At 50.8% G+C, this 15,415-nt stretch overlaps 2 protein-coding genes across 3 annotated transcripts; one reads left to right on the top strand and one right to left on the bottom strand.

The window, feature by feature from the left end:
- Nucleotides 1–6,899: 6,899 nt before the first annotated feature.
- LOC122390683 (ferritin subunit-like) lies at nt 6,900–10,648 on the bottom strand. Its single transcript, XM_043383855.1, has 5 exons — nt 10,119–10,648; nt 9,820–9,929; nt 9,358–9,510; nt 9,033–9,152; nt 6,900–7,192 (listed from the first exon to the last, which is right to left on the bottom strand). Exons 1-5 carry the CDS (start codon nt 10,201–10,203, stop codon nt 7,052–7,054), a joined length of 609 nt encoding a protein of 202 aa, XP_043239790.1. The 5' UTR covers nt 10,204–10,648; the 3' UTR covers nt 6,900–7,051.
- Nucleotides 10,649–10,665: 17 nt separating this feature from the next.
- LOC122390670 (ferritin-1, chloroplastic-like) lies at nt 10,666–14,023 on the top strand. Of its 2 annotated transcripts, none has more exons than XM_043383842.1 (6): nt 10,666–10,804; nt 12,188–12,306; nt 12,555–12,679; nt 12,957–13,106; nt 13,263–13,412; nt 13,693–14,023. In XM_043383842.1, the coding sequence occupies exons 2-6, from the start codon at nt 12,210–12,212 to the stop codon at nt 13,834–13,836; spliced, it is 666 nt and encodes a 221-aa protein (XP_043239777.1). In that variant the 5' UTR covers nt 10,666–10,804; nt 12,188–12,209; the 3' UTR covers nt 13,837–14,023. The 2 variants fall into 2 exon arrangements, with proteins under 2 accessions (XP_043239777.1, XP_043239770.1); XM_043383835.1 differs by having other exon boundaries at nt 10,667–10,804; nt 12,122–12,306.
- The last annotated feature ends 1,392 nt before the right edge of the window (nt 14,024–15,415 follow it).

The raw sequence follows: 15,415 nt of genomic DNA, 5'->3' as shown, positions 1-15,415 counted from the left end.
AAATAATTGAACGGCAAATAAAATATTCTATCAATTTTGTAGGAAATCTCTACTGTGTCGCGGCCATCGTCATACCATAGGCCCTTGGAACAAAACCAACCGAGAAGAGATAACGTTACTTCCCGTGCTGTAATTGAATCATGAATGTTGTTGCAATAAAAAACGTAACCGAAGTACAATTATAGACTCTTAAAATCGAAGCTGAGATACCAATAAAACCAGCAAGGAAATGTTTTAAGTTTGACGAAATCCGATGCAATTACGGTACGCAACCAAAATATTAATCGACCATTACCTATATCGTGAGAACAAAACGAACGGGCTGTCACCAGGCGATATTAGCTGCTGACTGCTGTAGATGTAAGTCGGAATAAAGTCACACGAAACTATCGAATGCGGATCCTATGCCCGAAATTCCCTAAGGAACCAATTAAAGCGACGTTGGCCGAGCTTAATTCTCCAGATATCATGGACCATACAACCGCAAAATTAGCCGAAAAATTTCCCCAATATGAAAGCCACAATGTCATGAAAAATGACCGTGCCGGTTACAATAGCATTTGAAGGCGGAGCGAAATCCAGCTGAATAACCTCGAACCTAATAGAAATAGCGTTGTAATGAAAATACCCAATCAGAAGCCAACCACACAACTTCCTTACATCATTACGAATCCGGAACACCTCCAGATCTCTAGCTCAAGCAGATCGAGATGCAAATCTCAGCACGCACACAACTTTTTAACAACCTGTCGGCACCGGACCATCGCTCAGGTCTCTTGATCGAGCAGATCAAGATGCAACCCCCGGCACACACAACCTCCTAACCGCATGCTGACGCAGGAACACATCCAGGCTTCGTGATCGAGCCGATCAACATGTAAATTTGCACCATGACCGAAGAATACCTTCTGGTAATGAAGGCACCGAATACTCATGGCTACAGGTGTTTATAACCCTTGCCGTGCGAAGAGGTCAACGCCCTCCGCGCACCTTCCCAGTCCCGTTGTCTCTGTGTAATGACCGTGTCCATTTCGTATCCGTAACTTTCAATTTCAACCTTAACCTTAGGCTCGCGGTACTGTGAACATTAACCGACCCACAGAAACTGTTTGTGCGCGTTTTGCACATACCGTCCTCAATTACTTTCACTGACGGTCGAGTCGAGGCGGAACGTGATTATTGTTCGGAAGCGGAAACCCGACCATAAACAAGGTTATTAAACGGTCACAAGCCATATAGGTGCCTCACCAGGTCTCTTAATCGATCTGATTAAGATCATATTCCGGACCAGAGCCACCAGTGTGAATTTATAAGTGGTGTTTGGGATGGGGACAAGGATAAGGATGACTGGGAGAAGGATGAGGATGTAGAGTGGGTCAAGGGTGGGTGTGTGGAAGGATTCAGGCCCCCCTACTGGCTGTTGTGGTAGCTTCTGCTAATATTCCTCGTGTGTCTAGGGGTATACTAATCTGTCATCTGCACAATCCTACTCATCGTTGTCTAGGGGTATCGTCTTAACACTCAACAATCCTTTAGCCGTTGTCTAGGGGTATTCTGATCGACCAAAAACCATGTGTCCCACAAACCCGTTCGTGTCCGAATCATCATATTGCCAGCGTTTCCACAATCATTTCCAACCTCGAGAAAGAACGTAGAAGGTATACATATTAAATATGTATTGTAATTGAAAAGGCCGAAATAAATAAAAGCGAACAATTCAAACAAAAGTGCCAGAAAACGAGCAATGTCACGGTAACCGTGCACTGCTCAAGTAAATATAGCCAAAGTGCCGAAACAATCAAGAAAACCGAAACAATGACCAAGCCAAATCATGACACCGATTCGATATTGCCAGAGGGATGGAACTGACTCATATAGTAGCCAAATAAGTCAACCGGAAGAGCCGAAATGGAATGAGTCAAGTCCCAAGGACCGTGTCTCACAGTCGCGACTTATAGTGACATGTAAACCAACCTGTCGCTCTTAATTCTAGTCACAGTACCGCGGCCAAATCCTAAAGTACTGTTACCCACGCCAGTGTGTGTATATGTGCGTGTCTGTGCCTGAGACATATCTCCGACCACAGCCGAGACTTGATCCGAAGTCAGGCTCAAACCCCCTCGCTCCCCGGCCAGCTAGCCAGGGACGCGACTAGGGCAGTGCAAGAATTCAGTCCAGAGACCTCCGACTGGGTGGAAGATAGGCCCCAGGTACTTACATTGTGAGAGAAGTGTCGAGTCGTCCACCGCGAGCGGCGTCAGCACCACGAATGAGCGAGAGCTCCCAAGAGAAAGGAAGTGAAAGGAAGTGAAGCCCCGAACTCCCGAACACACGCTTTTTATATGACTCGGTCACGGCCAACCTCGCCTTCTCCCCAGCCCTCCGTCGGGAGGAGGAGCTACACGGCACCGCCATCTTGTCGTCGACGAGCAGACCAGGGGCCGGGTAGCCTCAGGCCCTTAGCAGCCCAGCCCCGACGCAGTTCCCACCCCGGGCGCGCCTCGTGACGTCACGCGCCCCACCGCTCGGGCCGGGCGGCACACTCCTGCCTCGGGCACCGTCGTCCGGCCGCCGTGTTCTCTTGGCCTTGGTTCGCGCTGTCTTCTGTGGTCGACTGGTCCAGAGGTGCAGCTCCGTCGTGCCGTGTCTATGCCTCCGGCGTCGCCGTCAGGCCGGCGCAACCTTGGCCGCGCGTTCCGAGTCCGGGCGGCCCCGCTGCTCCGAGTGGCGATGTGAGGACGGCCGGCCACGAAGTTTTCCACACTTAATTCATAGGGAATGGAGAACAGATTAGTTCGCCGATCAACTACCACCACCAGCCATGTTACGCTTTCGTAGATAACACGTCATTCATTCCAGTTATAGATATTCCTAAAACAGCTCGTAGAACTCGCTAAAAAGTCTATCTAATATCTAATCACTATCACACCGTTTTACCTATAATATCTTTACCAACGCTGTAAAGATGGACGACCTTTTACCTTTTGCCTTCACATTTCCACCAGGTCTTGCTAGACCCGATCGGCAACACTGCACGGTATCCCGTCACTGTTACGTCTCCATCGCAAGATATGCACGATATGTCACCCCTGTCGCGCCTCCATCGCGACTTGCGAAAGGTTTACCAGATACCACCTGTCCGTTGATACTGTCCACTGCATTTTGAACACCTGACTGGATGTCAGTTAACATGGACGAAACTGACAGAAGTTGAGAGATGATTGAATTAGACGATGTTACCGTTGGAAGGTGGCGCTTAATCATTGCCACGCCCGACGCCTGAGCTGATGCACCCAGCATATGTAGATCCGGACTGGTCGTAATCGATGACGGACCACCATTGCACCGTCCATCTCCTTCCAGGGTGAAGAGCAAAACCTGAGCGCATCTCCGGCTGGTCGCCCATTGATTCGAGCGTCACGGCTCGACTCCAACGTTCATTGCCTGCATGTCATTGCAGAATGCAGGGCTCCGTGCGCCTGTGCTAGTACTGTGAATAGGAGTAAAGTCACCCTTCCCCGATCCCCACGTCTCATAATTCTACCAAATTTATTGCAAGCTGCGGTACTTTTATAAGTATGTAGAATTAAGTCTAAAATCGCTCCAAAGATAGTATACAATTAAAGTTGCCAAGTACCTACTAGGCAAATACACACCAGCATTTCTTCAATCACAATATCAAACTAAGAACATAGACAATTCACGAACAAAAAGAGATTACGATCATCCTTATCCTTCTCCCAGCCTCATCATTCAGTCCCATCCTGTGTCGCCACGATGCTGCGAGCGGGTCGGCTGCGGAGGCGCGCCCGCGTGCCCCGGCGCCGCCGGTGAGGGGGGCGGGTAGCGGTCAACGGGCGCTGGTGCTGTCCGGCCGCCGCCGTCGCCGCCGGGGTTTCCCTCGTTGCGGCGGCCGCCGCCGTCGGCGCCGCTGACGCCCCTCGTTTTTTATGTTGATTAGTTTGTTTAAAAAATAAAAAATCAGCCACCGCTCCCAAGACCCATCCGGGCCAACCCGGGACCGGCCTCTTTGACTGGGGCCGGTCGGCCGGCCGGGCGTGCGGGGCGCCGGCCCTACAAGTCGACGGCTCGCAGGCCCGGCCGGTGGATAGGGGGCGCCGCCCGCGATACCCCTTCGCCGGGCGGCGCGGGCGGTGGCTGATGGCCCGCCGCGTTTCTTTAGTCCATGAAAGGACACTGGGGCGGCTTGGCCAGGCGGGCCACACCACGTCGCGTGGTGGTAGCGAGCTATATACATAGTTTTATACCTCGGCCGCCGCCCAGTCAAAATGCAGTTGAAATGTGACGTCCGATTTGTGTATATTGCCAACACTGTTTGCCAGCGTGTACCTACGCTTGCCAAATATTACTCGCACGTTGTGGGGGTTTTGAAAGCCCTATTGTGTCGGTGCATATCAGGTGTTTGCGGGTTTAAACGTCTCAACCTGGGGCGCTCGTTAGCATAGACGGGAAACCGGCTGTTTCGTGTCAGAAGCCATGACAGAGACTGTCCTTGTTGGGCTTGAGAGCCCTCGATTATTATATACTTGTGTCATATTTGTATGGTTTGTCAATAAATGTTGAAAAAAAAAAGAAAAAAAAATTTATTGCAAGCTGCGGTACTTTTATAAGTATGTAGAATTAAGTCTAAAATCGCTCCAAAGATAACGTCAAATCATTATTTGTTCCACAAGGTTACGACAAACGCACTAAAAGCATTCATGGCGTCGCCGCGCTGGCACGCTTACATAATAGCCTCATATTTAGGACACGGCGTCCTTCAGAGCAGAGCCTGCCGGGCGTCGGCTGTCCCGAGCCGCGCGCGCCATAATGTATGCATGGAGAGAGAGAGAGAGAGAGAGAGAGAGAGAGAGAGAGAGAGAGAGAGAGAGAGAGAGAGAGAGAGAGAGAGAGAGAGGGAGAGAGAGAGAGAGGGAGAGAGAGAGAGAGAAGGAAAGAGAGAAAGAGAGAGAGAGAGAGAGAGAGAGAGAGAGAGAGAGAGAGAGAGAGAGAGGGAGGTAGGGAAAGACAGAGACAGAACAGGCTCACCACTGGCGTCTGCTTGTCATTAAAAGTCAGCTGTCAGGTAGCCTTGCACCGTCTATCCGAGGAATTCGGAGTGCTCCGAAAGTTTCGCAGTCCAACGCAGCCGGAAACCAAATTTCTCACAGGCCCGGGCCCGCTAGTAGAGTAGACGTTTGATATTTTTTCATTGGCTATTTCATGACTTTGGCTATGCTGGATCCTAATTTACCCTGGGGACCGTTAACCCGCGCCCCGCTGGGGTCCTGGATTTCCACGCCCTGTTCGGGGAGGGGTTGAACAGTTGAACAATGAACACCCCTCTTCTAACTCGGCTCCTGGGTCTATAGATGGCCTTGTCCTGGGCAACGTAGCGACGCGCCATAGGCGGCCCGCGGCGTTCGAAAGAGCGTCAAAAAATAATGAGGAAATTATTTCAGTCACTTTTTAACCCGAGCCCAGTTGGACCTCTCAAGTCTCAGCCAACTTTGCCATGACGTGGGGGGGGGGGGCGGGGGCCTTTTTGGCCACACCAGATTATCTCGGAAATCAAGCAAGCTAGAAAGACGCGGTAAAAAGCAATAGTTAGCTGGCTACAATGATTTTCAGAATAATCTAGGCCATTTTTTGATCAGGTCATCGCGGAGGTAACTGCAGCCTGCAGATCACCAAAGGTAAAATTTTCACGAACTTTTGTTTCCGATTTTGACAACTTTTCACAAATCGGCTTATAAGTCGGGAAACAATAGAGCTACAGCGCTGCAGAAAAACAGACTCAATAGCTCTTTCAAAGGCCGTTCTGAGTAATGTTCTCAGATTTCACCTAAGGTCAACGGTTTAGCCTCCAGAGGGCAAAAACAATTTTTGAGGCAGAGGCAAATCAAAATTTGACGTTTTTTCAAGGTTTTTGTATCATAACTTTTGAATCCAAGCTTGTATGACGCTGATTTTACCGGCATCGCATTTGTCTCGTCGAGACGCGTCGAATGAACTATAAGTTGACCTGAATAGGTCAACTTAAAAATTTGACCTCAGGTCAAGGTCACGGATCAAGGTTGCATGTCATTCGATTCGTATTGTTGAGCTGAACACATTCATGGTATTTTCAGCGCCTAAGATGTTTCTATCTAAAGTTATGGTAAAAAACTATTGGAGACGTTTCATGACCTGAGTCCTGAGATGAGATGACCTCAGGGGCACAAAAGGGGTCACAGGTGAAGTTTTCAGCTTCAGCGTGTCATGTTTACCTGTGTCACGATGTTTAAGGGTGTTTTTTTTTTTGGCAAAAGAAGAACATTCCAATTTTCTCCGATTGAAGTATAATGGAGAGGTCGCAAAATTAACCTGACCTTAGGTCACCGATATAAGAATTCCGAGATACCCATACGAATTGTTCATGCTGATTTCCTCATGCAAAAGCCCGAGTTTCAAACTTCTGGTAGATAAAATTTAGGAATGACAATCCCAAAGTTTTTAGAGGTATGGTTACTTAACTTGACCTGGTGACCTTACCTTATGTGACATGGGGTCAACACTTTAAGACACGATGCGAAATTGATGTATAATAAGCTATACCAAGTTTCGGCGGCGCTGCACGCCGCAGTTTTCCATACACGCACAAAAACTGGCAGGTGTGGCCAAAACCACGGCGCTACGTCCTACTTCCTACACCACGTGTACGTTGAACATCCGACTTCTGCCCATATTTTCGATTCGTTTTTATTGGAATGTGGAGTCCAATGGATGAACGACCCAGGTTCATCCAGAATAGATAATCAGCCGGGTCAGCATAATCATTTTGACTGATAACAACCCTTGCCCATACATAGTGTCACAAACACCCAACCAGCCTCAGTCCAAAACTAAAACACAGATCACTCGGTACCACAGACGGTATATTTCACATTGCGTCAGTATCGTCGCATAAAGACACTCTCCAACGCCCCGCCATTTCGTCCTTCAGCCGTGCGCGGCCGGCCCCCGCCGCTGGCGGTCGAACCCGGACCGGCGCCCACTGCATGCAGCGCGCCTACAGCTCCTTGTCGAAGAGGTACTCGCCCAGATTCGGCTGCGAGGCGACCATCCTGGCCAGCTTGGTGATGTGTCCGGAGAACTCGCGACTGCCCTTGTGCTGTTCGTCCAGCATGTCAGCCGTCAGCCAGTCGGCGGCCTGGCGCACAGAGACGAGAGACGAGAGCGATTAGCCGCGCCAGAGACACAGAGCCAAACGGCTCTGGGCGCCGAACCGAGCCACTAAACTCGGAGACTTGTCACCACAATCTATATAGGTATAGCATGACATGAAACATAATATAAAGGACGTCAGACATCTACGCATGTACTAGCCAATGCCTTATGAGGATAGTAAACGAGGACAGGCATCGTTTTCATTTTTACGTTTTTGCGATAATTTAATACCGTGCTGAACGATTAGAGGCATCGGCGAACGAAACACTTCAGACATTGTAGGCCCATTACCCTAAACCAGGACCATTACCCTAAACTAGGATCATTAGGTACAGGCATATATACCCATTTACATTTACATGCCGCTAACCACTTTATTGAGCCCAAACTTCAAGGATATATGTATTGAAACAAATTTACTCTTGCACTTACAAAAAAAAACAAGACGCTGAAAAGACACGAGTAATGGGTGTGCTCACGCGCCAGTTGCGCTTGCTCGTGGAAAATGGGGATGGAGAGGGGTACCGGTGCGAGCGACTTTAGCGAGTGTCATTTGAGCGAACGTCATTTGAGCGAACCATTTTCAGCGAATGACAATTCAGCGATTATCAAGTTCACCGATTATCAACTATAGCGATTATCAATTTTGGCGAAAGCCATGTTTCAGCGACATCTATTTCGTCGACTACAATTTGAGCGACTGTCAGTTCAGCGAAACACTTCATCTTTCTGTAACTGCGTTTTTTTTTTTCTTTTGCGAGAGTATACGTACGAAGGTTTCCAGAATTTCTCATGGTTATCCGGAACTGGATGGCGGGGATGTCACGTTCAAAGGTCAGACATTGAGCTCCAAATTTAATGCTACATTTCTAAAAAAAATCCAACGGTTCAATTTCACCCCCTGCTCTTTGCCAATAATGGTGACCAAACGTTTGTTCAGAGATTCATATTACTTGTGCTATTTTTCGCGAAATTGCTCCGCTTGAATTTGGATCAGTTCCACATGTTGTAAAATTGGTTCTTGCCCCAAGCACCGTACGAATTTCCAGATATTTGAGTGAGGTCCCTGAAACATACCTAGACTGGATTCCCCTGTGTCATCCCTCGAGTTTATTATTGGTCCTTGGCATTCCTTCCGTCGTCCTATCTCTCACGCTCCACTTTTTCAATTCAAATTTTGCCCGCCTCCTTCCCCTCCCACTCCTTGTTGGTCGTCCGATGTATGTGTCTTCAAATGATGCGTAAAGAGGTGCAAGAATTTCCAAATTACTTTGTTCCCGAAGTTCATCCAGCTGCTCAAAACTATTGACCATAATCTCAGACGGAAGAAATGCCATTTTGGTAAAAATACGAACATTTTCGTCCTGAATGTATGACATTCTAAGCCCCAAGTCACAAACACTCCTCCAAATTGCTGGCCTAAAATGAAAAAAATAGCAAGAAGGAAGAGTTTCCGAAAAATAGCAAATGATTGACTTTCGTCGCTTTCGGTTTCACTGTAACTGTATTCGCTTAATTGGTCTCCCATTGACCACCATATATTCGCTCAATCTGGTTTCGCTGATTCTGGTCCTCGCTTAGGTTAACCATCGCTGTGATTGAATTCGCCGACTTGATAATCGCTGAAAAAGTCAATCGCTTAAATTGATAATCGCTGAAAATGTTTCGCTCAAATGTCGTTCGCTGAAATGACGCTCGCTGAGGTGTCGCAGAACCGAGGGGTACAGAGACGGCTGGTCGGTATATATTCACGTGCCAGTCGAGCTCGCAGGCCGAGGATAGGGGGAAGGTTTGAAAGATACGCGACTGATGGGTGCACTCACGTGCCAGTCGCTCCCGCAGGCATCGATGGTCTCGGACACGTGGCGCGTGACGACCTTCTCGATGGCGAGCGCGTCCGTCAGGCCCTCCATGACGTTGGTCCAGCTGTATTTCAGCGGGGCCTGGGGACGGAGGCGGCAGGCGGTAGACGTCAGATGGCTCCCGGCCGGGGAACACCAACCAGCTTCCTCCCAGAGCAGACTTTCCATATCCCTGGTTAAGAAATGCCTGCTTCACCACAACTGAGCTGCTGTGGCAGTTGGTTTTATGGTGCGCCTATGATGTGACATGATTCAAACAGACGTGGACGCGCTTTGTGTGACGTACGTAGGAGGCCTGCAGGTAGCTGGTGTCGCGGTCTCCGCGCATCGACAGGTAGTCGGCTAGCTTGATGGCGTGCTCGCGCTCCTCCTTGGCGTGGTCGAAGAAGATCTTGGACACGCCCGGCCGGTTCACGTTGTCCTGCGCAAAGTGGGCGCCCTGCAACAGCACACACAGCGCTGTAATCACGGCGAGAAATTAGTCGCACATGCACGTAACATATTGCACCCAATGATCGAACGTTTAATTTCTAACGTCGTTTGATTTCTCAGAGGGTCAGGTCACGTAAAATGTCAAATTCCTGTCCGCTGTCGAGGATCAATTTAGAGGTCGAGTCAGTGTTCAGGCCAGAAGCCAGGTCAATGCCAGGTAAGGTCAGAGGTTCGATCTAGGTTAAGGTCAAATGTGGTCACATGTTAGGTCGAAGGTCAGGTCCGGGTCCGCTCTGGGCCCGCTCCGTGCACTCACGGCAGCCAGGTAGGTGAAGGAGGCCTCCAGCTCGCGGCTGATCTGGTTCCGGATGGCCGTGGCGCAGCCCTCGTCGTAGTTGAAGTTCTTGGCGCAGGGCTGACCCTCACCTAGGCGCAGACAGGCCGCCAGTGTCACGCATGATGAACGAAAGGTGAGCTGGTCAGTAGTGTTTATCACTAATAAACATCCATGTAAGCCAGGCAGCAGCATAAACGTTATTGTTTCCGTGTTAAATCAAAAGTACTTAAATCAAAAGGCAGAAACAAACGCGGCGGCGGCCGAGCGGCTGAACTCACACTTGTCCTGCGGGTCGTTGTAGTTGACCTGCAGGGTGGCCTGGGCCGCGGCCGTCAACGCCAGCACAATCAGCAGCCTCTTCATGGTGAGCCGGAGGGAGGTGGGTCGCTGCAGAAGGTCTCCGCGAGAATAGCTGGCCGCCGCGCTCGAGTCGCCGCACTGGACGCTCTCTGAGCTGTGTTATCGTGGCGCGGCGGCGGCCGGCGGACCGTCGGAGCACCCCGCACCCGCCGCCCCCTCCGGCCGCAGCCAATCGGGACACATCCGGTGGCTGGCGTCAGCGCCAGCCAAAGATCAAACAGGGGCGCCCACAGCACGGCCGACGATATTTTACGGATATCTGCCTTGTAGTTCAGTTAAAAACAACTTCATTAATTAGAATTCATTGATATATGACCTAATTTTGCAGCTTGCTATTCCAATTTCGAGCCGTATCGAGATGACAGCGGGCCGTCCTGGTCAGACCCCTGACCGTCTTGACCGTCGGGTCGGGAGCAAATAGAGCGGCCCTCGGAGACGGACCAATGGCGCGCCGTTGCCGGGCGGCCGCCGCCAGATAGAGCCGGCCGAGCCGCGTTAGTACGTCGGACGAGCATTCCCAGAGCGGACTCTCGCCGCGCAGAGCAGCGCCCGCCGCACAGAGCAGAGCCCGGACTGCAGTCAGCCCCCGCCGGACATACAGAAGGTAACGGCCGGACTGCCGGCCGGCCCGCCGGACCCAGTGTGAAACTGGCCCGCGCCACCCGCACCGACTCCGAGTCCGGTCACAGGCCGCCCCTCGTGTCGAGGTGTTTCAGTGATAGATTTGTTTTAGTGATTCTCGTTCGATCCCTCCTGGTAAACCATGCGTAGGAGCCCACTTATGAGCGACTTACTCGTATTTCTCGGTTGTCTGTTGGCCAAGACCATGGCTGGATTTTACCGTTCATTTGTTTACAGTCAAAGCCGCCACACATCGATACTGTTTTCTGATGATTATTTTCCTGGTGTCGTGTCTGATTTTTTTTTTTTTACATGCGAACAAAATACCAAGTTAAATATAGCGGTACGGACGGATGTATTGGACGCCATAAGGGCAATCTTTAGTAACTTTACGTTAAATTGACTTCTTTCGGCCCTTCGAATGTACTTTTTACAAACGGTGCGATGTTATCGATTTATAGGCATAATACACAGTTTACAAATACAGCGACCGACCGTCTCCTTTTATAAGTCGAATGTTGTCAATAGCTGTTCGTTAAAAAAAAAAAACAAGTGTCGGTATCACTCGTACTCAGTAGCGGCGGAACACCTTCAATTAAGGGGGGGGGGGGCACTGCCGACTTTTGGTCCCATTCTTTCCCTGCAACGCCCATAGGGCTAATGTTAAAATGCCAAAAACAAAAGGGGGCACGGTGCCCCGGTGCCCTCCCCGTTCCGCCGCCTATGCCCGTACTATAATATCCAATGCAGTTTGGTCGGTCGGCTATTACAGTCGGCCGGCTGTGGTGTGCTGATATCCAGTGTCCAGAATGAGTAAGTTAAAAGATTACTCGATTTACTTTACAAATAAAAACGATAAACCTTTGAAAAGGTTTACGAGGTATCATCGACGGATAATAAGTGTTACTCACTAAAACGTGTTCATTGTCCAAAAATTCACACTTGTCCAATCTTTATACAAATGGGCCGAAGTAACTTGCAGCTTGATCTAATAATGTATAGGCATATCTTCGCATGAATACAAATCACCAATTTTTGGGTAGTTTGAATCACTTGCAAGTGGTGTCTACCACAACCCTATTAGGTTTACCTACAAAGCCAATGAATGTACGTCCGCACGCCGTTCCCTGTCGGCCGAGTCGTTGCCCGGGACTGTTTCCAGCAGGTGATATAAATACGGTCACGGGGACACGCCCAGCCCCTATTTCAGCCTGAGACCGCGGATCCCTGCCTGTCCCTCAGATGTGACCCCACAGCTGTCAGGATGCGCGTGCTGAGCTGATCCCTCCCTGTCCCTCAGGTGCGACCCCGCAGCTGTCAGGATGCGCGTGCTGAGCTGATCCCTCCCGGGTTCCCTGTCCCTCAGGTGTGACCCCACAGCTGTCAGGATGCGCGTGCTGCTGCTGACCCTGCTGGTCGGAGGCGCTTTGGCCTGCCAGAACCGCCTGGACACGGTGGTGCAAGAGGCCATCGGAGGCGCCACAGGTGGGTCCCATGGTGAAGGAATGCTAGGTCAGATGGCTGCGGGGCATTGGACGGCGAGGGTGAGACACGGACAAGTTTGATACGCAAAGCTGAGAATTATTCATAGTTATACTTAACCCCCGACTGACTGAGTCTGCAGTAAGTAACCAGTCAGTCTATAACCTGGATCTCTCCTCTCCTCCTCGCTTACACGTGCCCAAAAGTGCGCCGGGAGCGTCATGACCTGACCGTGCCCCGTGTCCGTGCAGACCTGTCCACCTCCGTGCACGATGACTGCAACAGTGACGTGGGAACCTTCCTGGCCGCACACGCGCCCAGCTACAAGAAGGTGCTCAGGAAGTCACTGTCGCTCTCCCTCAAGTACCTGGCCATTGTGAGTAGTTTGATCGGCTTATGTCGTTAGTTCTGCCTGATGAGGTGAACGACAGGCGGAGTAATTATTTAGTAAATGACACGAGCTTTGGGTTCAGTAATTGTATGTTTCGATTCCTATCGCTTCTCTCACCTCTTATTGTGTATCATGCGAGTTCATGCACATTGCACATGATAGGTTCATGATGTTAGGTACGATTTTCCACTGAAGAAAAATACAAATAGCTCTCGCGTTTTTCACTTTGATGGCGCTAATTTTCGTCGTCTTTGCCACCCAGTCCAGCCACTTCGGAAGCGACCTGAACCATCGCCTCGGCTTCAAGAAGCTGTTCCGTGAGGCCTCCGACGAGCGCTTCGACCAGGCCATCGACATGATCAAGTATGTCATCAAGCGCGGAGGCAACGTCAAGCAGGCCCTGAGCGTGCAGGTAAGCAGACATTACGGCGACGGGAGGCCGACCTCACAACATTTCCGGGCGAGGCATCGATCGCAGTGCTGGGAAACGCATCCATCTGTCATTTCTGAGATGAGACTGCCGCAGCGAGCTCGGACACCCGTGAGTGACCCGCCCTGACCCTCACAGGTCACTGCAGCGCCGCTGAGGCCCCAGGCGCTGTCGTCGCTCGGCCTCGCGCTGGCTGACGCCAAGGACATGTACGCCGAGCAGGCGCAGCTGCACAGCGCGGCGCTCTGCCTCAGCCCGAGCGCCGCCGGCTGCTCCGTGGACGCCGACGTGAGTAGAACGCGCCGCATCCGGGCCAATAGAGGAGCCAGGATCGAACGGGAGCAGGGAGGGAGACGGGAGCAGGCAGAGCGGGGACCAGAGAGTGGGAGCAACAGCGGGGCTGAATAACGGGGCATCCGGATGATAGCATTGTCCTGAATGGAGATCTCACTAGTTACGAGATAGTTTGTAGCTACTAGATACTGGATAGTAAATTACAGCATAAGTCGGTGCCGTCGGGAGCGATACCTCCTGTACCTCACGTCTGACGCTACCGGCCGTGTTTCAGCTGGCGCACCAGTCGCAGGACGCCATCGAGTCCGAGGTGGAGCGTGTCAACGAGCTGGCCAGCAAGGCCAACCAGCTGGCCGCCATGTTCACCACCACCGAGTACAGCCTGGCCGAGCACCTGTTCGACCAGCACCTGCTCTAGGGCGCCCCTGGCGGCGGGCGGATGAAGCTGTGTATCAGGCCGTCGCCACCGGGCGGCGCTGTGACGGCCGGCGGCTGACAGCGGACGGCGGGCGAAACGTGGTGTCTCTCTGTTTGGAAGTGTCTTTGTGCAGTGATCGCTATCGACTATTGATGTTGGTGAAATAATACACTCGGCCAGCCCCTGACCTGTGATAACTGACGACGGAATTTTGTTCTGAAAACGGAAAACCGACCGGCATTTCGAGTTTCTGGTGTTTGCCGTAAGGTCTCAACCATGACGTCTATTATTGAGGCTCTAGCTTGACTCAAATCAGGCTGAATCAGGTAGATAGAGCTGAAAGCGAGACAGACAAAGAAGTCCTGCTACTGGTAGGCCGTACAGCAGAGAAAGCGACACATTGCACACAACATAACTATCATTGTCCGTCCTCGGTAAATTCTACAGGAAACGCCTCCGGAAATGCAGCTGTAATGAGATTACATTTTTTCCACCGGACTATGTATAAAAATGTTGAACCCAGTCTGGACTTCACTGGCCCAGAGAGTCCCCAGCGACAGGTGTTCCTATCCTGAATCATCCTTTCACTCTCCCACGCTACGTGCAGAACAGAGAAGCATTCCGCCCCAAGGGCGCAGAAATGGAGCAGGCACACACGCCTCCGCCGACAGATTGGAGGCGATCGGCGCGGCAGAAACGACTGTAACGAGTGTCTATGACCAGACTAACGGCCATTCAGGATGCTCCCAGTAGCAGATGCGGATCAGTTTGAGCTTCCAGTAATCACGTACTAGAAAGGCGACGCCAACAATTAGAGCGGCCCTTCTCCGGCTTCAGTCATTAAGAAAGCAGGTGGTATGCCAAATGGAAAAACAAGGGATGAGTGAGCAACAAACACGTTGCAACAGCAGTCAGCGGGCCAAATCAACAACGACAATTGCACGACTGAAACCACCATTCGAAGGCGAATCCGTAGATACCCGACAACCCACAATCAAATCCAACCCTTGCATAGAAAAGCCATCAGGAGGAGACAGGGATCATTGCAAGACATAAAGCAATGCAGGGAAATTGTCGGTGCTGCAAACCAAAGCGCCGAAGCTAAATGAGAACGGTATACTATTCTCTGGTTCAGGATGCTTATAAACTCAACGGAAGAAAGACAACCGGCAAGGAAGAACAGATGAATGTACAGTTGACCCAATGTACAGTTGACCCGGTTGCACGACCGCCGGCAAACAGACTGAAAAAAAGATGTTTCATGATACCGGCTCGGCAGTACACAGAAAATACGCAAAACATCAGCGGGAGAGTGGTAGTATCTCCCGCATGAACATGCGGGAACCGACAAATTGTCTGAGTTGATAAGCGGCTTAGTAAATTACATGCAAAAAGCGAATTCACAATCAAGAACCACTAAAAGAAGAGAAATCGCCCGTGTAGCTCAAATAGCTAAATCAACAGAGAAGGAATTCGCAGCAATTGAGTCCTCGCACAAAAGCTCACCAAATCTGAAAAAAAATTAACCGGAAATGAAACCAAGACGCTGCAGAAATTCACTCAACCCGCAAAAAGGGAA

This window comes from Amphibalanus amphitrite, unplaced genomic scaffold (genome assembly GCF_019059575.1).
Source record: "Amphibalanus amphitrite isolate SeventyFive unplaced genomic scaffold, NRLGWU_Aamphi_draft 000021F_arrow, whole genome shotgun sequence".
In the NCBI taxonomy this organism is placed as follows: Eukaryota; Metazoa; Arthropoda; class Thecostraca; order Balanomorpha; family Balanidae; genus Amphibalanus; species Amphibalanus amphitrite.
The sequence above is the reverse complement of the archived record's forward strand: the minus strand, read 5'-3'. Positions and strand labels throughout refer to the sequence as shown.